Raw genomic sequence first — 22095 nt, 5'->3', positions numbered from 1 at the left:
CCACCTTGTGACAGTCATCACACTACTACTTCAACTCTTACAGATAGAGCTTACAGATAGATGCTTTGTCTCTCCACAGAATAAATTTCCTCTACTTCGGCGTCCAGTAGCAATGTGCTTTACACCACTACATCCAACGTTTATGCTTGGTGATGTAAGGATGTATGCTGCTGCTCTACTATGGAAACCTATGCAGCCGTTTTAGGGCAGATGTTAATGCCAGAGAAGGTTTGTACTCTGGACTCATTGAGTCAGCAGAGCGTTGGGGACATCTCTGCTCTGCACCTTTGCTTGGTCTCCACTCCGTGGCTGAGCTGCTATGGGTTTTAAAGCATTTACTTTTCAATAGTACCACTCACAGTTGATTGTGGAATATGTAGGAAGAAAGAAATTTCTTGAACCAACTTGTTGCAAGGGTGACATCTTAGGAGACTACTATTTGTTCACAATTATTACTAAAGGCAGACTCCATGGTTGGGATTGGATTTTAAAGACCTGTTGTATTGGCCCAGAAGAGAATACCTGAATTCAATGAGCAAGAGTTTTGTCCCAATACTTTTTAGTATAAGTAGGTGGAGAGTATGATAAAATAGCATTAAGAATGTTACAAATCCCATGTCATTACTGAATTCCTTCTTTTCTTTTCATTTCAGAGCAAACTAGTGAAGTACTTCAGTCGGCAGCTGTCCTGCAAGAGAAAAGTGGCACTACAGGAACGTAATGCGGAGCTCGAAGGATTTCCTCAACTTACGCACTGGTTCAGGATTGTCAACATCCGCAAAGAAGTTATGGAGGTAATGGCAGATTTCTGCTTTGGTGGTAAATTACTATGACATCTGTGTGTGAACAGATCAGGCTTTATTCATTATGAGCATTCTCTTGGCATCTGCCAGGTTGGCATACAGAATATCGTCTGAGCAAACTGGGTACCATGGCTTCTCCAATACAAAGTCACTGAGTAACAACATAGCGCGCCATGCATGTTATTTCATCAATGGCTATATCTCAATCTAGCTGCTCCCTTAGGAAACTGGAAGAATTGACTGAAGAGAACGATCTGACACTGATGGCCTGATCTGACTTTCATGTGATGTCCAGATGGCTGTCAACTTTTCCTTTGTACATGGGTACAATAAAATCTGTACTCTGACAGCTGCATACACATTTCCTCCAACTCCTGCATCTTCCCTTCTGGCTCAATGAAAAGCTTGGCCATGATTGTTGACCTGCGGCTGTATAATTACCGTATATACTTGTAGATGTGATAGGAGAGAATTATTAAATATATGCTTTATACAATGGGAAGTGATTGCAAAACATATCTCAGCCCCGTCGTGTAACCACAAAATATGGCACTATTAGTTATGTGGAGTTTAGATCATGTATACATTATAAAAAAACAGATTACAGATTTATGTGTTTACATTGCAAAAGGAAAATTAAGAAATAATATTTTAAAATATGAGCTGTTCGGGAAGTTCTGTGTCCCATCATCACTCAATATGAACTGTGAACATTAGGGCTTCCATTTGCCTTGGTTTTTGGATGGGGCAATGTCACTGTTATGGTCACCAGTGGTGCGTCACTAGAACATAGCCTGCAGTATAATGGTTGGGCTCAAAGAAAATTCTGAAACATACAGTTATAGGTTTTCTCCTTCAGACAATTGTTATTTGTTTAAAGTGCACCTCACCGAAAAGGACATAAAATTCAAAAAACATCTAAAAAAAGGCAGTATTAAAGAAGTTGTCCAGTTACCAAAACTGATTTTTTTTTTTCTGATAAATCTTGCTAATATGTGCCCCTCAACACATCTATTATGTTTTTTCAGCAAAATTACCTTTTAGTGTGCACTAGCAGCACACGGTCATTGCTGGCTCCAGCTCTGATGGGGTTAATCTCTCCTCTGACTTCCTGTGTTCAGTTCCTACAAGTCCCAGAATTCTTTGTGGCTCTAGGGCGGTGTCTGGCTTATCTAACACAGCCATTGTGTCTAATACACCCACTCTGCTCCCACCCAAACCCTCCTCCCTGCCTCTTCCCTGTGGATGCACTGAGATCAATCATACAGAGACAGCAGCAGCTCTACACAGCCAGGGGAAGAAAGTGTGTGTGCGCGTATATACAGTGTATGTGTATATATAGTGTGTGCGTATATACAGTGTATGTGTATATACAGTGTGTGCGTATATACAGTGTATGTGTGTATATACAGTGTATGTGTGTATATACAGTGTGTGTGTGTATATATAGAGTGTGTGTGTGTGTATATATACAGTGTGTGTGTGTATATACAGTGTGTGCGTGTATATACAGTGTGTGTGTGTGTGTGTATATACAGTGTATGTGTATGTGTGCGCGTATATACAGTGTGTGTGTGTATATACAGTGTGTGTGTGAGTGTGTATGTGTGTGTGTATGTCATACTCACCTGTCTGCAGGGTCCCGGTGCCATGCCTGCTTCCAGCCCCTGTCTCGGTCCCGCCGCTTCGGCTGTGTGCAGTCTCCCCGGGGCACGCACGAAGCTTGCAGGACCTGGCCGTGGATCACCTGATGCAGTCACCTGACGCATCAGCTGATCGTAGTCTCGCCGGCTTCTTCGCGCTCGGCCGGCTATCAGCTGATCCTGCCGTCAGGGGACTTCATCAGCTGATTACCGGCAGCTCCTGCAGTGATGGGCCAGGATCAGACTCCGCTCCAGGAGCTGCCGGTAATCAGCACAGACGTGAGTATTTTTTTTTTTTTTTTGCACTGATGCATCTGCTGATTGTATAATCGGCTTTTATACAATCAGCTGATGTGTGATGTGATTCACGTAGTTTACCCTGACACATCATCTGATCGCTTTGCCTTCCAGCAAACCGATCAGATGATATTGGATCCGGATTGGACGGCGCGGGACCCTAACCCAGGATTACTGCGGAGGGGGGTTTATTTCAATAAAGATGGAGTCACTAATTGTGTTGTGTTTTATTTCTAATAAAAAATTTTTTCTGTGTGTTGTGTTTTTTTTTTATCATTACTAGAAATTCATGGTGGCCATGTCTAATATTGGCGTGACACCATGAATTTCGGGCTTAGGGCTAGCTGATAATATACAGCTAGCCCTAACTCCATTATTACCTAGCTAGCCACCCGGCATCAGGGCAGCTGGAAGAGTTGGATACAGCTCCAGAAGATGGCGCTTCTATGAAAGCGCCATTTTCTGGGGTGGCTGCGGACTGCAATTCGCAGTGGGGGTGCCCAGAAAGCTTGGGCACCCTTCACTGTGGATTCCAATCCCCAGCTGCCTAGTTGTACCCGGCTGGACACTAAAATTAGGCGAAGCTCACGTCATTTTTTTTAAAAATTATTTCATGAAATTCATGAAATAATTAAAAAAAAAAAAGGGCTTCTCTATATTTTTGGTTCCCAGCCGGGTACAAATAGGCAGCTGGGGGTTGGGGGCAGCCCGTACCTGCCTGCTGTACCCGGCTAGCATACAAAAATATGGCGAAGCCCATGCCATTTTTTTTTTTTTGGGTAAAAAACTGCATACAGTCCTGGATGGAGGATGCTGAGCCTTGTAGTTCTGCAGCTGCTGTCTGCTCTCCTGCATACACTAGTGAATGGAGGATGCTGAGCCTTGTAGTTCTTGTAGTTCTGCAGCTGCTGTCTGCTCTCCTGCATACAATGAACATTTTGAATAAGGAAATGACATCAGACCTTTTTTTTTTTTCATCAACAATCTTTAATGGCATTGTGCACTGATTAAAAACGCAGTGAGCAAAAACGCAGCAAAAAAGGCACCAAATCGCGGCAAAAACGTGACATGCAGCACCGCAGGTGACAGAGCAGAGCAAGTTGGTGACATGCTCTGCTCTGACACATAGTGTGCTGCATGTCACTGTATCCACTCTGGGACTTGTTGTGCAGGTGACCGGATGATACATGTCACTAACTGCCCCACTCTGTGATTTCTGCTGCATAGTACCAACTGTATACACTCTCACCTGCACAACAAGTCCCATAGTGGAGACAGTTAGTGACATGTAGCATCCGGTCACCTGCACAACAAGTCCCAGAGTGGTGAAAGATAGTGACATGCAGCACACTATGTGTCAGAGCAGAGCATGTCACTGTCTCCACTCCGCTGACCTCACAGCCCGTACACGCTGCGATGGATGCAGGGGGACACAGAACAAGTAATCGGCCGACACTGGAGTCATCTGATTACTTGGGATGAATGAGAAGTAAAATGCTCCGGTGCTCGATGGGCGAAGCCCATGCCGATTTTTTTTTTTTTAAAAAAAAATTCATTAAAAATAAAAAAACAAAAAAATCACATTGTTTGTGGGCTCCCGCTGCATTTTCTATTGCTAAGGGTAACCAAAGCAGCTACTGGCTGCTAGCCCCCGCTGCTTGGTGTTACTTTCACTGGCAATAGAAATGCAGGGAAGCATTTTTTTTTTTATAAAGGTTTTTCCCTGAAAACGTTTTTAAGAAAATGACGTGGGCTTCGCCATATTTTTGTATGCTAGCCAGGTACAACAGGCAGCTGCGGGCTGCCCCCAACCCCCAGCTGCCTAGTTGTACCCGGCTGGGAACCAAAAATATAGAGAAGCCCTTTTTTTTCATGAATTTCATGAAATAATTAAAAAAAAAAAAAAGAAAAAATGATGTGGGCTTCACCAAATTTTTGAGTCCAGCCAGGTACAACTAGGCAGCTGGGGATTGGAATCCACAGTGCAGGGTGCCCAAACTTTCTGGGCCCCCCACTGCGAATTGCAGTCCACAGCTGCCCCAGAAAATGGCGCTTTCATAGAAGCGCCATCTTCAGGCGCTGTATCCAACTCTTCCAGTGGCCCTGGTGGCAGGTGGCACGCTGGGTAATAAGGGGTTAATACCAGCTATGTTTTACCAGCTGGTATAAAGCCCGAGATTCTTAATGTCAGGCCAAGTTTAACCTGGCCATTAAGAATCTCCAACAAAGGGTTTTAAAAAAAAAAGACATCACACAGAGAAAAATACTTTATTAGGAATAAATATACACAGATACAGTAGGGACTCCATGTTTATTACTCCCTCTCACCCCTCCACGATGGAGAGATTTCTGTACTGACCATGCCAGGAGAGAGCGAGAAAAAGAGAGCGAGCGGGGGGGGGAGAAGAGAGCGAGCGGGGGGGGGAGAAGAGAGCGAGCGGGGGGGGGGAGAGGAGAGCGAGCGGGGGGGGGAGAAGAGAGCGAGCGGGGGGGAGAAGAGAGCAAGCGGGGGGGAGAAGAGAGCGAGCGGGGGGGAGAAGAGAGCGAGCGGGGGGGAAAGAGAGAGGGGGGGGAGAAGAGAGCGAGCGGGGGGGAAAGAGAGAGGGGGGGGAGAAGAGAGCGAGCGGGGGGGAGGAGAGAGAGAGGGGGGGAGAAGAGAGAGAGGGGGGAGAAGAGAGAGGGGGGGGAGAAGAGAGAGGGGGGGAGAAGAGAGAGGGGGGGAGAAGAGAGAGGGGGGGAGAAGAGAGAGGGGGGGAGAAGAGAGAGGGGGGAGAAGAGAGGGGGGGGAAGAAGAGAGGGGGGGAGAAGAGAGAGAGGGGGGAGAAGAGAGAGAGGGGGGAGAAGAGAGAGGGGGGGAGAAGAGAGAGGGGGGGAGAAGAGAGGGGGGGAGAAGAGAGGGGGGGGAGAGAGAGGGGGGGAGAAGAGAGAGGGGGGGGAAAGAGGGGGGGAAGAGAGAGGGGGGGGAGAAGAGAGAGGGGGGAGAAGAAGAGAGGGGGGGGGGAAGAAGAGAGAGAGGGGGGAGAAGAGAGAGGGGGGGGAGAAGAGAGAGGGGGGGGGAGAAGATAGAGAGGGGGGGGAGAAGAGAGAGGGGGGAGAAGAGAGAGAGGGGGGAGAAGAGTGGGGGGAGAGAAGAGAGAGAGGGGGGAGAAGAGTGGGGGGAGAGAAGAGAGTGGGGAAAGAAGAGGGGGGGGCAGAGGTGCTCTGTCACCAACTGTCTCCACTCTGTGACTTGTGGTGCAGGTGACAGAGTGCAGACAGTTGGTCCCATGCAGCAGGACAGATGGCAGAGCACAGCGGTGACATGCCTGTCAGTGTCTTGCTGCTGGGAGGAGCAGATGATCACACTGCCCGACACCGGCCGCTCTCCTGACATCGCAGCAGAGCGGGCGGGTGGACAGTGTGATCACATACTTACGTGCAGGGGGGGATTCAGCTGAAGAACCCCCCCCCCTGTACTGCACACTGGCGCCCCGTGCCTCACCATCTGCAGGACGCTTCCGGCTCCACACTGACGTCCTCCGGCTCCTCCCTTCGATGCTGAGCTGTGACGTGCGGTAGTCACCGCCCACAGCCCTGTCACTCAATCTGAGTGGTGCCGGCATCCTGTGACGTACCCGTCTTGTTTGAGAGCCCGGAAATGCCGGGACGTCAGAGGATGCCGGCGGCCACAGCTCCAGGGGGTCATGTGACAGGCACTGAGCGTGCAGGATAGCGCCGCTCAGTGCCAGAAATGGAAACACAAGCCAATGGAGAAGACGCCTAGAATGGTAAGTATAACTCCTACAGAAAATAAAAAAAATGGGTGAACCACCCCTTTAATGCACTATAGCAGTCATGGCGAACCTTTTACAGGCCGAGTGCTCAAACTGTAGCCCTAAATCCATTTTTTTTCCCGAAGTGCCAACCAATCCTATTATGTAAATAATGGATTGTAACCTTACCTTTGCCATCTTCTCTTCTCTTCAGCAGGGGGCATCACGCTCATGCTTACCACACATTGAAGCTGAGCCCTTTCCAGACACAGCAGTTGATCTTTCTGGAAAAAAATTGCAGCATATTAGACAGAGATTTTAGCCTGGAATGCAATCAGATGTCACCCTGTAATCCACATCTACATTTCAAAGTCTGAACATCTTGAAATCCCATAAAGACGTACAAGTTGCTCCCCTCCCCTTTCATTCTGTAGTTCTGTCCCCCTTCATGGGCCACTTCCTGGTAAACATGTCCCCCATCCTGATATATATTTCCTACATTCTGGTATATTTGTCCACATCATGGCCCCATCCTAGTAAATGTACCCCATCCCAGCATATTCGCCATCCTGGTAAATGTACCCCATTCCTGGTAAATGTACCCCATCATTGTAAATGTATCCCATCCTGGCATGTTCCCCCATGCTGTTAAATGACCCCATTCTGGTAAATGTCCCCTTTCCTGGTAAATGTACCCCATCCTTATAAATGTCACCCTTCCTGCTAAATGTTCCCAATCCTGGCATTTTTCCTCATCCTGGCATGTTCATGTTCCCCCTATCCTGGCATGTTTCCCGCCATCCTTCATGTTTCCCTCCATTCTGGTAAATGTATCCCCCATACTGGTAAATATACCCCTTCCTGGCATGGTCCCCTTCCTGCTAAATGTACCCCATCCTGGCATGTTTTCCCCCATCCTTGCATGTTTCCCCCATCCTTGCAGTCATGTTTCCCCCCCATCCTTGCAGCCATGTTTCCCCCCATCCTTGCAGCCATGTTTCCCCCATCCTTGCAGCCATGTTTCCCCCATCTTTGCATGTTTCTCTCCATCTTTGCACGTTTCCCCCATCTTTGCACGTTTCTCTCCATCTTTGCACGTTTCCCCCATCCTTGCAAACATGTTTGCCCCGTGCTCTGTTTGTTTGCCCTGTGCTCTGTTTGTTTGCCCCGTGCTCTGTTTGTTTGCCCTGTGCTCTGTTTGTTTGCCCTGTGCTCTGTTTGTTTGCCCCGTGCTCTGTATGCCCCGTGCTCTGTATGCCCCGTGCTCTGTATGCCCCGTGCTCTGTATGTCCCGTGCTCTGTATGCCCCGTGCTCTGTATGCCCGGGCTCCCATGTTTGCCCCATGCTCCCTTGTTTGCCCCGTGCTCCCTTGTTTGCCCCATGCTCCCTTGTTTGCCCCGTGCTCCCATGTTTGCCTCGTGCTCCCATGTTTGCCCCGTGCTCCCATATTTTCCCCGTGCTCCCATGTTTGCCCCGTGCTGGCTCTGTCCCCCCACATCTTGGCACAGCCGCACACAGCTTAAAAATAAAATAAAAAAAAATCACCTTTTAGCACCCGCTCCACCGTGCGGCCACAAGACGCCGGCGCCGCCAACTGACACTCCTTCGTCTCCTAGGCAACAGGCCTGCGGCCCAGGAGAGGAGGCGTGTCAGAGGGAGGAGAAATGTCTCCTCTGCTAAACACCACTTTGAACTGCCGGTGTGATCACATCGGCAGTTCAAAGTGGCTCAGTGTGGCGACAGCGCGCGTGCCAGCACAAAGGGCTCTGCGTGCCAAGTCTGGCACGCGTGCCATAGGTTCGCCATCACTGCACTATAGGATGGAGCACACGACCATGAAAAATACTAAAGCAGCACATGTGCAAAAAACAGATGACACCTCCACTCACACATCTGCCATTCATGGAGGGGGGGATTGTCTAATAGTGATGCTCGTACTATTAGGTTAGACAGGCTGTGCACCTAAGTGTACCTCCCACTGGACAGACACCGCAACTCCCCAAGCCAACACTAAAGGTCTTGGCTATACTACACAGACTATGAAAAATGTGCAACAGGTGCAACAAAAATATGAAAGATCTATAAATCGTATGAGGTAGTGGTCGATATGTTGGCCAAAAACGCCAACAAATTATAATGTTTCCACCTCCATGCTTGACAGTGGGGGCGGTGTTCATTGCGTCATATGCAGCACTTCTCTTCCTCCAAACACGGCGAGTTGAGTTAAGGCCAAAGAGCTCAATTTTTGTCTCACTTGACCGCAGCACCTTCTCCCAATCACTCTCAGAATCATCCAGGTGTTCATTAGCAAACTTCAGACAGGCTGGCTGGACATGGGCCTTCTTGAGCAGTGGATCTTTGCGGGCACTGTAGGATTTTAAGCTATTATGGCGTAATGTGTTACCAATGGTTTTCTTGGTGACAGTGGTCCCAACTGCCTTGAGATCATTAGCAAGTTCCCCCTGTGTAGTATTAGGCTGATCCCTCACCTTCCTCATGATCCTGGTGACCCCACAAGGTGAGATTTTGCATGGAGCCCCAGAAGACTGTCGATTAACACTCATTTTGTATTTATTCCATTTTCTTACTATTGCGTGAACAGTTGTCTTCTTCTCACCCAGCATCTTACTTATTGTTTTGTAGCCAATTACAGCCTTGTGTAGGTCTATGATCTTGTCCTTGACATCCTTAGAAAACTCTTTGGTCTTGCTCATGTTGTAGAGGTTAGAGTCTGACTGATTAAAATGAGTCTGTGGACATGAGTCTTTTATACAGGTCACAATTTAAGACAGCTGTCTTTAATGCATGTAACGAGTTGATTAGGAGCGTCTAACTGTATGAGCCAGAACTCTTAATGGTTGGTAGGGGATCAAATACTTATTTCTCTCTGCAAAATGCAAGTAAATGCACAGTACAGATCAAACGTTTGGACACACCTTCTCATCTCTAGAACAACTGTTAAGAGGAGACTTTGTGCAGCAGGCCTTCATGGTAAAATAGCTGCTAGCAAACCACTGGTAAGGACAGGCAACAAGCAGAAGAGACTTGTTTGGGCTAAAGAACACAAGGAATGTACTTTAGACCAGTGTAAATCTGTGCTTTGGTCTGATGAATCCAAATTTGAGATCTTTGGATCCAGCCACCGTGTCTTTGTAGAAAAGGTGAACGGATAGACTCTACATGGCTGGTTCCCACAGTGAAGCATGGAGGAGGAGGTGTGATGGTGTGGGGGTGCTTTGCTGGTGACACTGCTGGGGATTTATTCAAAATTGAAGGCATACTGAACCAGTATGGCTACCACAGCATCTTGAAGCGACGTGCTATTCCATCCGCTTTGCGTTTAGTTGGACCATCATTTGTTTTTCAACAAGACAATGACCCCAAACACACCTCCAGGCTGTGTAAGAGCTATTTGACTAAGAAAGAGAGTAATGGGGTGCTACGCCAAATGACCTGGTCTCCACAAATTGTCTCTCCAGTAAAGGAGACAAACTCTAGCACAGCGCCACCTATTGGAAGTAGCGATCCTAAAAGTCACAAGTGGATTTTTGACAATCCTTTGCAATATGACTCAGGATATATAAGCCAGATCAGAATCCCAATTTGCAGACACGGTGTTTCGGGGTGCTTGCCCCTCGTCAGTGCAAAGTATGGGGGTGTCTGATCTGGCTCATGAGAAAGCTATGTGGGGACCACGGGGGAACACTATTCTCCTTAAGGAGACTTTGCAAGCCAGTCTGGCTGCCAGGTAAGGGGACTTATAGCTGCAATGCCCCTAAAATTCCACGGGGGAACACTATTCTCCTTAAGGAGACTTTGCAAGCCAGTCTGGCTGCCAGGTAAGGGGACTTATAGCTGCAATGCCCCTCTGGGAAATATTCAAATTGTCTCTCCAGTAAAGGAGACAAACTCTAGCACAGCGCCACCTATTGGAAGTAGCGATCCTAAAAGTCACAAGTGGATTTTTGACAATCCTTTGCAATATGACTCAGGATATATAAGCCAGATCAGAATCCCAATTTGCAGACACGGTGTTTCGGGGTGCTTGCCCCTCGTCAGTGCAAAGTATGGGGGTGTCTGATCTGGCTCATGAGAAAGCTATGTGGGGACCACGGGGGAACACTATTCTCCTTAAGGAGACTTTGCAAGCCAGTCTGGCTGCCAGGTAAGGGGACTTATAGCTGCAATGCCCCTAAAATTCCACGGGGGAACACTATTCTCCTTAAGGAGACTTTGCAAGCCAGTCTGGCTGCCAGGTAAGGGGACTTATAGCTGCAATGCCCCTCTGGGAAATATTCAAATTGTCTCTCCAGTAAAGGAGACAAACTCTAGCACAGCGCCACCTATTGGAAGTAGCGATCCTAAAAGTCACAAGTGGATTTTTGACAATCCTTTGCAATATGACTCAGGATATATAAGCCAGATCAGAATCCCAATTTGCAGACACGGTGTTTCGGGGTGCTTGCCCCTCGTCAGTGCAAAGTATGGGGGTGTCTGATCTGGCTCATGAGAAAGCTATGTGGGGACCACGGGGGAACACTATTCTCCTTAAGGAGACTTTGCAAGCCAGTCTGGCTGCCAGGTAAGGGGACTTATAGCTGCAATGCCCCTAAAATTCCACGGGGGAACACTATTCTCCTTAAGGAGACTTTGCAAGCCAGTCTGGCTGCCAGGTAAGGGGACTTATAGCTGCAATGCCCCTCTGGGAAATATTCAAATTGTCTCTCCAGTAAAGGAGACAAACTCTAGCACAGCGCCACCTATTGGAAGTAGCGATCCTAAAAGTCACAAGTGGATTTTTGACAATCCTTTGCAATATGACTCAGGATATATAAGCCAGATCAGAATCCCAATTTGCAGACACGGTGTTTCGGGGTGCTTGCCCCTCGTCAGTGCAAAGTATGGGGGTGTCTGATCTGGCTCATGAGAAAGCTATGTGGGGACCACGGGGGAACACTATTCTCCTTAAGGAGACTTTGCAAGCCAGTCTGGCTGCCAGGTAAGGGGACTTATAGCTGCAATGCCCCTAAAATTCCACGGGGGAACACTATTCTCCTTAAGGAGACTTTGCAAGCCAGTCTGGCTGCCAGGTAAGGGGACTTATAGCTGCAATGCCCCTCTGGGAAATATTCAAATTGTCTCTCCAGTAAAGGAGACAAACTCTAGCACAGCGCCACCTATTGGAAGTAGCGATCCTAAAAGTCACAAGTGGATTTTTGACAATCCTTTGCAATATGACTCAGGATATATAAGCCAGATCAGAATCCCAATTTGCAGACACGGTGTTTCGGGGTGCTTGCCCCTCGTCAGTGCAAAGTATGGGGGTGTCTGATCTGGCTCATGAGAAAGCTATGTGGGGACCACGGGGGAACACTATTCTCCTTAAGGAGACTTTGCAAGCCAGTCTGGCTGCCAGGTAAGGGGACTTATAGCTGCAATGCCCCTAAAATTCCACGGGGGAACACTATTCTCCTTAAGGAGACTTTGCAAGCCAGTCTGGCTGCCAGGTAAGGGGACTTATAGCTGCAATGCCCCTCTGGGAAATATTCAAATTGTCTCTCCAGTAAAGGAGACAAACTCTAGCACAGCGCCACCTATTGGAAGTAGCGATCCTAAAAGTCACAAGTGGATTTTTGACAATCCTTTGCAATATGACTCAGGATATATAAGCCAGATCAGAATCCCAATTTGCAGACACGGTGTTTCGGGGTGCTTGCCCCTCGTCAGTGCAAAGTATGGGGGTGTCTGATCTGGCTCATGAGAAAGCTATGTGGGGACCACGGGGGAACACTATTCTCCTTAAGGAGACTTTGCAAGCCAGTCTGGCTGCCAGGTAAGGGGACTTATAGCTGCAATGCCCCTAAAATTCCACGGGGGAACACTATTCTCCTTAAGGAGACTTTGCAAGCCAGTCTGGCTGCCAGGTAAGGGGACTTATAGCTGCAATGCCCCTCTGGGAAATATTCAAATTGTCTCTCCAGTAAAGGAGACAAACTCTAGCACAGCGCCACCTATTGGAAGTAGCGATCCTAAAAGTCACAAGTGGATTTTTGACAATCCTTTGCAATATGACTCAGGATATATAAGCCAGATCAGAATCCCAATTTGCAGACACGGTGTTTCGGGGTGCTTGCCCCTCGTCAGTGCAAAGTATGGGGGTGTCTGATCTGGCTCATGAGAAAGCTATGTGGGGACCACGGGGGAACACTATTCTCCTTAAGGAGACTTTGCAAGCCAGTCTGGCTGCCAGGTAAGGGGACTTATAGCTGCAATGCCCCTAAAATTCCACGGGGGAACACTATTCTCCTTAAGGAGACTTTGCAAGCCAGTCTGGCTGCCAGGTAAGGGGACTTATAGCTGCAATGCCCCTCTGGGAAATATTCAAATTGTCTCTCCAGTAAAGGAGACAAACTCTAGCACAGCGCCACCTATTGGAAGTAGCGATCCTAAAAGTCACAAGTGGATTTTTGACAATCCTTTGCAATATGACTCAGGATATATAAGCCAGATCAGAATCCCAATTTGCAGACACGGTGTTTCGGGGTGCTTGCCCCTCGTCAGTGCAAAGTATGGGGGTGTCTGATCTGGCTCATGAGAAAGCTATGTGGGGACCACGGGGGAACACTATTCTCCTTAAGGAGACACAGTCACCAGACCTGAACCCAATCGAGATGGTTTGGGGTGAGCTTGACCGCAGAGTGAAGGCAAAACGGTCAACAAGTGCTAAGAATCTTTGGGAACTCCTTCAAGACTGTTGGAAGTCCATTTCCGTTGACTACTGTGACGCCCTAGGGGTGCCGATCCTGTTCAGGGATGCCACAGGGCTTGTTCAATATGGCGAACAGGTAATGTCAGTTTTTATATGTCGTGACGCCACTCACGGCTTGCGGTCAGAGATGAGAATTACCGCCGCTGCAGGTTTTACGAGCGTCTGGGGCTGATGGGGTCTGCAGCCAGATGATGTAGCCTCCCATGAGTGAGGTAGACCCCAGGGGCTCGGGTGAGCAGGGTAGCGGGTCCCGGAATTACACAGGTTGAGTCCAAAAGTCTTTTAACTGGTTTTTACTCACTTTGGATGTTGCGGTGAGCTGACCCGGGCGTTGCTGTGATGAACCAGGTAGGACCAGGGCTCCTTTGGGCCAGTCTGAGAGTAACCTGTTAGCTCGCCTTCCTAGCACTCTGTGTTCGGATAACCCCCTGACGTGGAGTACCATGGGGGTCTATCCAGGGAGTCGCTGCTGCCTTTTATCCCCTGTGTTTGGCCTGTTTTCCGGCAGCGTGGACCAAGTGAGATGGCTCCAGGCTCTGTCCCCTTATGGGTCCCTGCGTTGCTGCTGAGGCTCGGACTCTGTGAGGTTGGTGAGGTAGGTGTTGTTCCCCTCACCGGCAGGTTTAGCAGGTAGTTAAACTGTAGTCTGCTCTAGGGACCTGTACCCCGTGCGTGCCTAGCCACCAGGAACACCATACTGTCTCTCCAGGTGACCGTTCTCCCCCGCTAACTGTTACTACCACATGCAGGGTCTGACTAGTGGCAGCGTGCATATCCGCCTTGCGACCGCCGCTTACCACCACCAGACTGGCTCTCTTCTGCCTCAGAACTCGACTCTCTTCCCTTCCTGACAACCTCTGCACTCTAGCTCCCAGCCCCTCCGCTCCACCCCTTGACAAGATTTGAAGGCCAGCCCCCTCCGGAGACTGCCCAAGGGTCCCATCTACTGGTGTGGGAGAACTGGTTGCTATGTGTCTGTGCGTACACACCTTGTTCTGGCCCTTAGGATTACCTGTAAGTACTGTCCCAGCATGGGTGCAGTACTCAGTGACGCCTGACCGGGTCAGGGGTGCCACACTACCTCTTGAAGCTCATCAAGAGAATGCCAAGAGTCTGCAAAGTAGTAATGAAAGCAAAAGATGGCTACTTTGAACAACCTAGAATATAAGACATATTTTCAGTTGTTCACACTTTTTTAAGTATTTCATTCCACATGTGTTAATTGATAGTTTTGATGCCTTCAATGTGAATCTACAATTTTTTATTTTTTAAAATAAAGAAAACTCTTTGAATGAGGTGTGTCCAAACTTTTGGTCTGTACTGTATATAAATTATACAATGTAATTTTCTGGATTTTATTTTGGACATTCTATCTCTCACTGTTAAAATTAACATACCCTTAAAATTATAGACTGTTCATGTCTTTGTCCGTAGGAACACTTACAAATCAGCAAGGGACCAAATAATTATTCCTTCACTAGAAGGTGGCCCGATTCTACGCATCGGGTATTCTAGAATTTACGTATTATGTAGTTAATGTATGATTTTTGTTATATATATATATATATAGATGTTGTTGTCTGTAGTTACCAAGTGTTTGTGTAGGGGCTGTACATGTTCTGGGTGTTGTCTGGGTGTGGCGGGGGGTGAGAGCGGTGTTGTTTGTGTGTTGCGTTGTGTGTCGTTATTTGTGGAGCGCTGTGTGTCTGTATCGTTGTGTATGTGTGTTGCGCGGTTTGTGTGGGTGTGGGGTGTGTGTGTGTGTTTTGGGGGGAGGTATGTTTTGTGCAATGTGTGTGTTGTGCGGTATGTGCGTATATTTGTGTGTGCCGCGGTGTTTGTGTGTTGGGTGTTCTATGTGTGCGGCGTTGTCTGTGTGTGTGGGTGTCTGTGTAGGGCAGTGTTTGTGGTTCCCAGTGCGTGTGTGGCAGTGTGTGTGTGTGTGTGTGTTTTGGGGGGAGGTGTGCACCCCCCATCGTGCTCCATCCCCCATACTGCGCACCCCCCATCGTGCTCCATCCCCCATGCTGCGCTCCCCCCATCGTGCTCCGTCCCCACTCCCCATTGTGCTCCATCCCCCATGCTGCGTACTCCCCATCGTGCTCCATCCCCTATGCTGCGCATTCCCCATCGTGCTCCATCCCCCATGCTGCGCACTCCCAAACGTGCTCCATCCCCCATGCTGCGCACTCCCCATCATGCTCTATCCCCCATGCTGCGCACTCCCCATCGTGCTCTATCCCCCATGCTGCGCACTCCCCATCGTGCTCTATCCCCCAAGCTGCGCACTCCCAACCGTGCTCCATCCCCAATGCTGCGCACTCCCCATCGTGCTCCATCCCCCATGCTGAGCACCCCCCATCGTGCTCCATCACCCATGCTGCGCACTCCCCATTGTGCTCCATCCCCCATGCTGCGCATTCCCCATCGTGCTCCATCCCCCATGCTGCGCACTCCCCATTGTGCTCCATCCCCCATGCTGCGCACTCCCCATCGTGCTCCATCCCCCATGCTGCGCACCCCCCATCGTGCTCCATCCCCCATGCTGCGCACCCCCCATCGTGCTCCATCCCCCATGCTGCGCACTCCCCATTGTGCTCCATCCCCCATGCTGCACACTCCCAATCGTGCTCCATCCCCCATGCTGAGCACCCCCCATCGTCCTCCATCCCCCATGCTGCGCACTCCCCATCGTGCTCCATCCCCCATGCTGCGCACTCCCCATCGTGCTCTATCCCCCATGCTGCGCACTCTCAAACGTGCTCCATCACCCATGCTGCGCACTCCCCATTGTGCTCCATCCCCCATGCTGCACACTCCCAATCGTGCTCCATCCCCCATGCTGTGCACCCCCCATCGTGCTCCATCCCCCATGCTGCGCACTCCCCATCGTGCTCCATCCCCCATGCTGCACACTCCCCATCGTGCTCATCAGCCTTGCTGCGCACCCCCCATCGTGCTCCATCTCGCCATGCTGCGCACCCCCATCGTGCTCCATCCCCCATGCTGCGCACTCCCCATCGTGCTCCATCCCCCATGCTACGCACTCCCCATCGTGCTCCATCCCCCATGCTGCGCACCCCCCATCGTGCTCCACAGTCACACATCAGACATTATACACGCACACATCTGATCGCATACACTCACACACACACCCCACTTCTCCCTGTGCCCACCGGTGGGCGGTCCCAGCAGCTGTGCTGCACGCCGTGCTCCTCTACCGACACTCACAGATCCGATCGCATACACTCACACACACACACACACACACACACACACATCAGAACACACTCACACACATCCGATCGCATACACTCACACACACACACTGACGATATCGCACATACGCGCTGACACAATCACAACATCCGGAGATACCACATGCTTCCGGCCATGTGATCCTCCGGCAGGTCCTGAAAGGTCACTGCACAGTATCGCCGCCGAGAAGCAAGCGATATCACGGGATGTTGTGAGTATGTGGATGCGATCTGATGTGTGTGTGAGGTGTGTGTGAGAGTGAGTGTGATCTGATGTGTGTGTGTGTGTGTCTGTTCTTATGTGTGTGCGTGTGTGTGTGTTCCGCCGCTGCAGGACGTGGATGCGATCTGATATGTGTGTGAGGTGTGTATGAGAGTGAGGTGTGATCTGATGTGTGTGTGTGTTCTGCCGCTGCAGGACCTTGATGCGCTCACCTCGGGGCGAGCGGCCATTCCGTGTGGGGGGCGGAGCCTGGGCGAGCAGCCAATCTGTGCGGGGGGGCAGAGCCGAGGCGAGGCGAGCAGCCAATCCGTGCGGGGGGAGGAGCCGAGGCGAGCGGCCAATCCGTGAGGCCGAGCGGCCAATCCGTGCGGGGGGCGGGGCCATGGCAAATCCGTGAAGCAGAGCGGCCAATCCGTGCGGGGGGCGGGGCCATGGCGAGCCCAGCGGCCAATCCGCTGTTTGTCACCGTAAGGACATGGCCAATCCGTGCGGGGGGGGCGGACCCGAGGCGAGCGGCCAATCCGTGCGAGGGGGAGGAGCCCAGGCGAGGCGAGCGGCCAATCCGTGCGGGGGGGGCGGGGCCATGGCGAGTCCAGCGGCTAATCCGCTGCTTGTCACCGTAAGGACATGTCACGGTAAGGACACAATTTTGGAGCAAGACAGACAGACAGACAGACAGAATAAGGCAATTATATATATAGACTAGAAGGTGGCCCGATTCTACGCATCGGGTATTCTAGAATTTACGTATTGTGTAGTTCATGTATGATTTTTGTTATATATATAGATGTTGTTGTGTGTAGTTACCAAGTGTTTGTGTAGGGCGCTGTACATGTTCTGAGTGTCGCGGGGGGTGAGAGCGGTGTTGTATGTGTGTTGCGTGTGTTGCGTTGTTTGTGGAGCGCTGTGTGTCTGTAGCGTTGTGTGTGTGTGTTGTGCGGTTTGTGTGGGTGTGGTGTGTTTTGGGGGGAGGTATGTTTTGAGCAATGTGTGTGTTGTGCAGTATGTGCGTATATTTGTGTGTGCAGCGTTGTCTGTGTGTGTGGGTGTCTGTGTAGGGCGTTGTTTGTGATTCCTAGTGTGTGTGTGTTGTGCAGTGCGCGTGTGTGTGTGTGTTGGGGGGAGGTGTGCACCTCCCATCGTGCTCCATCCCCCATGCTGCGCACCCCCCATCGTGCTGCATCCCCCATGCTGCGCACTCCCAAACGTGCTCCATCCGCCATGCTGCGCACTCCCAAACGTGGTCCATCCGCCATGCTGCGCACTCCCAAACGTGCTCCATCCGCCATACTGCGCACTCCCCATCGTGCTGCATCCCCCATGCTGCGCACTCCCAAACGTGCTCCATCCGCCATGCTGCGCACTCCCCATCGTGCTGTATCCGCCATGCTGCACACTCCCAAACGTGCTCCATCCGCCATGCTGCGCACTCCCAAACGTGCTCCATCCGCCATGCTGCGCACCCCCCTATCATGCTCCATCCGCCATGCTGCGCACTCCCAAACGTGCTCCACCCACCATGCTGCGCACTCCCAAACGTGCTCCATCCGCCATGCTGCGCACTCCTAAACGTGCTCCATCCGCCATGCTGCGCACTCCCAAACGTGGTCCATCCGCCATGCTGCGCACTACCAAACGTGCTCCATCCGCCATGCTGCGCACTCCCAAACGTGCTCCATCCGCCATACTGCGCACTCCCCATCGTGCACCATCCGGCATGCTGCGCACTCCCAAACGTGCTCCATCCGCCATGCTGCGCACTCCCAAACGTGCTCCATCCGCCATGCTGCGCACTCCCAAACGTGCTCCATCCGCCATGCTGCGCACTGCCAAACGTGCTCCATCCGCCATGCTGCGCACTGCCAAACGTGCTCCATCCGCCATGCTGCGCGCTCCCAAACGTGGTCCATCCGCCATGCTGCGCACTCCCAAACGTGCTCCATCCGCCATGCTGCGCACTCCGAAACGTGCTCCATCCGCCATACTGCGCACTCCCAAACGTGCTCCATCCGCCATACTGCGCACTCCCCATCGTGCACCATCCGGCATGCTGCGCACTCCCAAACGTGCTCCATCCGTCATGCTGCGCACTCCCAAACGTGCTCCATCCGCCATGCTGCGCACTCCGAAACGTGCTCCATCCGCCATGCTGCGCACCCCCCATCATGCTCCATCCGCTTAGGAGTGCGCAGCATGCCGGATGGTGCACGATGGGGAGTGCGCAGCATGGCGGATGGAGCACGTTTGGGAGTGCGCAGCATGGCGGATGGACCACGTTTGGGAGTGCGCAGCATGGCGGATGGACCACGTTTGGGAGTGCGCAGCATGGCGGATGGACCACGTTTGGGAGTGCGCAGCATGGGGGATGCAGCACGATGGGGAGTGCGCAGTATGGCGGATGGAGCACGTTTGCTCAGCCTCTCTCCTTCCAGCCTCCCTCAGCATCAGCCCCCCTGTCCCAGCCTTCCCCAAGATCAGCCTCTCTGCTCCCAGCCTCCTCCAGCACGCCGTGCTCCTCTGCCGACACTCACCCACACAACCGATCGCATCCACTCACCCACACAACCGATCGCATCCACTCACCCACACAACCGATCGCATCCACTCACACACACAACCGATCGCATCCACTCACACACACAACCGATCGCATCCACTCACACACACACCCGATCGCATCCACTCACACACACACCCGATCGCATACACTCACACACACAGACACTGACGATATTGCACATACGCGCTGATACTCACAACATCCGGGGATATCACATGCTTCTGGCCATGTGATCCTCCGTCAGGTCCTGGAAGCTCACAGCACAATATCGCCGCCGAGAAGCAAGCGATATCCCAGGATGTTGTGAGTATGTGGATGCGATGTGATGTGTGTATGTGAGTGAGTGTGATCTGATTTGTGTGTGTGTGTGTGTGTGTGTGTGCTGTTATGTTATGTATGTTCTGCAGCTGCAGGACCTTGATGTGTGGATGCGATGTGATGTGTGTGTGAGTGTGAGCCGGTGTACACTGGTAACTATGATACACATCGGGTAACTAAGGGACCTTAGTTACCCGATGTGTATAATGGTTACCAGCTTTCACGGCCTCCGTTAAGATCCCAGCATCGCAAGGTTATGTGTGGCGCTGCCGGGATCCTGACGGAGCCGGTGTAGAAGCAAGCGATATCCCAGCATGTTGTGATGTGTGAGGTGTGTGTGAGAGTGAGTGTGATCTGATGTGTGTGTGTGTACTCACCTGGGAGTTGCGGCTCCGTGTCAGTTGGGCCACAGCGAGCGTGCATTGCGTGAGGGGGGCGGGGCCTGCAGAGAGCCGGGGCGAGAGGCCAATCCGTGTGGGGGGGCGGGGCCATGGCGAGCCCAGCGGCCAATCAGCTTTGTGTCACCGTAAGGACACAATTTCGGAGCATGACAGACAGACAGACAGACAGATAGACAGACAGACAGACAGAATAAGGCAATTATATATATAGATTGTGCTGGCTCAGTAACTATAATGGGGGCCTGCTGCATCCTATAGTGCATCAATCTTGGTAATTGGTAATACAGCTACTTTTGTTTTGTGATGTTTTTTGTATTTGATTTCCTTTTCGGTGAGTTGCACTTTATACAAATAGAAATTGTCTGAAGGAGAAAAACCTCTAACTGTAAGTTTCCAAATTTTCTTTGAGCCCAACAGTTACTGTGCAGCTTATATTCCAGTGACGCCCCACTGGTGACCATAACAGTGACATTGCCCCATCAGCTATAAATGGAACCAAAGCAAATAGAAGCCATAATATTCACAGTTCTTACTGAGAAATGATGGGATACAAAACTTCACATACAGCTCAGGTTTTACATTATTTTCTTTTTAGCTTTCCTTTTACAAGGTAAACCAATAAGAAATCTGTAATTCGATATCTTATACTGTAGATATGAACTAAACTCCACATAACCTTTAGTGACATATTTTAGGATAAATAGGGTTGCCATTTTTTCTGTGATGCTGATCATTTAGTGCCTCCACTTCTATGGAAGCTTGGCCTTAAAGGAAACCAATCAGCAGGATTTTCGTATATAACCTAAAGCCAGTGCTATACTGGCACTATCAGGCTGATTCTATACATACCATTAGTGGTCAGCTCGGATGTTTAGGTTTTGAAATCCAAGAAAGTAAAGTTTATAAAATGAGCAGCTTCTTGAGTGACAGCAGCTGGGGATCAGATAATAGCTGGGGGGGGGGTATTCATAGTTATCCCCATCTCCCTGTTAGAATTAGCATAAGTATTATACAATCGATTTAATTTTTCACTAGCAGGACCTGTGTGAGGTCATACCCATGTGACCAGAAGGGGCCGGGCCTCAGCCAAGAGAAAAATGTTGCTTCCTGGTATCAGCTTTGTTGGCTGAGGCCCCGCCCCTTCTGGTCTCATGGGTATGACCTCACACAGGTCCTACTAGTGAAAAATTAAGTAGATTGTATAATACTTATGCTAATTCAAATAGGGGGAGGGGATAACTATGAATACCCCCCCAGCTATTATCTGATCCTCAGCTGTTGTCACTCAAGAAGCTGAATATTTTATAAACTCTACTTTCTTGGATTTCAAAACCGAAATATCTGAGCTGTTCAGTAAAGGTATGTATAGAATCAGCCTGATTGTACCAGGATAGCACTGGCTTTAGCTTATATACAACAATCCTGGCGATTGGTTTCCTTTAAGTTTTTTCTAAACTTGTCTGCAGGACCACAGTGCATCTCAGCCTCCCCGCTACTTGGGGAGGTGCAATCCTGATGATTTACAGTTTGGACCAACAGCACTGCTCCACTGGTGACCCAAACTGTGCACTCACTGTCTGAGGCTGGATGCAGAGACAGTTTTGCATCTGCTGAATCAGAGGAGTACAAGGACACTGACGCTGGCCGGATCCATTCAGCTTCAAAGCACAATTACCTTAGAAAATATAGAAAAAAACATATAAACACTGCACTCCTTGTCCAAGGAAGCAGCCACCACTGATAGACTGCATTAGGTGGCTAGATAGCTAGGTAGCAAGCAGTAAACTATAGAATTAACCCTTTCACCCTCGGGCGATTTTCTGTTTTTTGGTTTCACTTATTCCACCCCTTTTTCAAAGAGCCATAACTTTTTTTTATTTTCCCGCTATGTATTCATTTGAGGGCTTGTTGTACTTTTGAATAACACCATTCATTCTGCCCCATATTGTACTGGAGAACGGGAGGAAAATTCCAAGAGCGGTGAAATTGCAAAAAAAAGTACAATTCCAGAATTGTTTTTATTTTTTTATTTGCCATGTTCACAATATAGTAAAACAAACCTGGCACTGTG

The 22095-nt window shown here is 50.1% G+C and overlaps 1 protein-coding gene across 2 annotated transcripts in view; it reads left to right on the top strand.

Annotated features, from left to right (window-relative positions):
• The window catches only part of KSR2 (kinase suppressor of ras 2), a 724223-nt gene that overhangs the window by 132712 nt on the left and 569416 nt on the right, over positions 1 to 22095 (top strand). For both annotated transcript variants that reach the window (XM_075324106.1, XM_075324115.1), the window contains exon 2: positions 654 to 794. In XM_075324106.1, the coding sequence (XP_075180221.1) occupies positions 654 to 794 (141 nt within the window). The remainder of the gene's footprint in view (positions 1 to 653; positions 795 to 22095) is intronic.

Source organism: Anomaloglossus baeobatrachus, chromosome 1, assembly GCF_048569485.1.
Source record: "Anomaloglossus baeobatrachus isolate aAnoBae1 chromosome 1, aAnoBae1.hap1, whole genome shotgun sequence".
In the NCBI taxonomy this organism is placed as follows: domain Eukaryota; kingdom Metazoa; phylum Chordata; class Amphibia; order Anura; family Aromobatidae; genus Anomaloglossus; species Anomaloglossus baeobatrachus.
The sequence above is the reverse complement of the archived record's forward strand: the minus strand, read 5'-3'. Positions and strand labels throughout refer to the sequence as shown.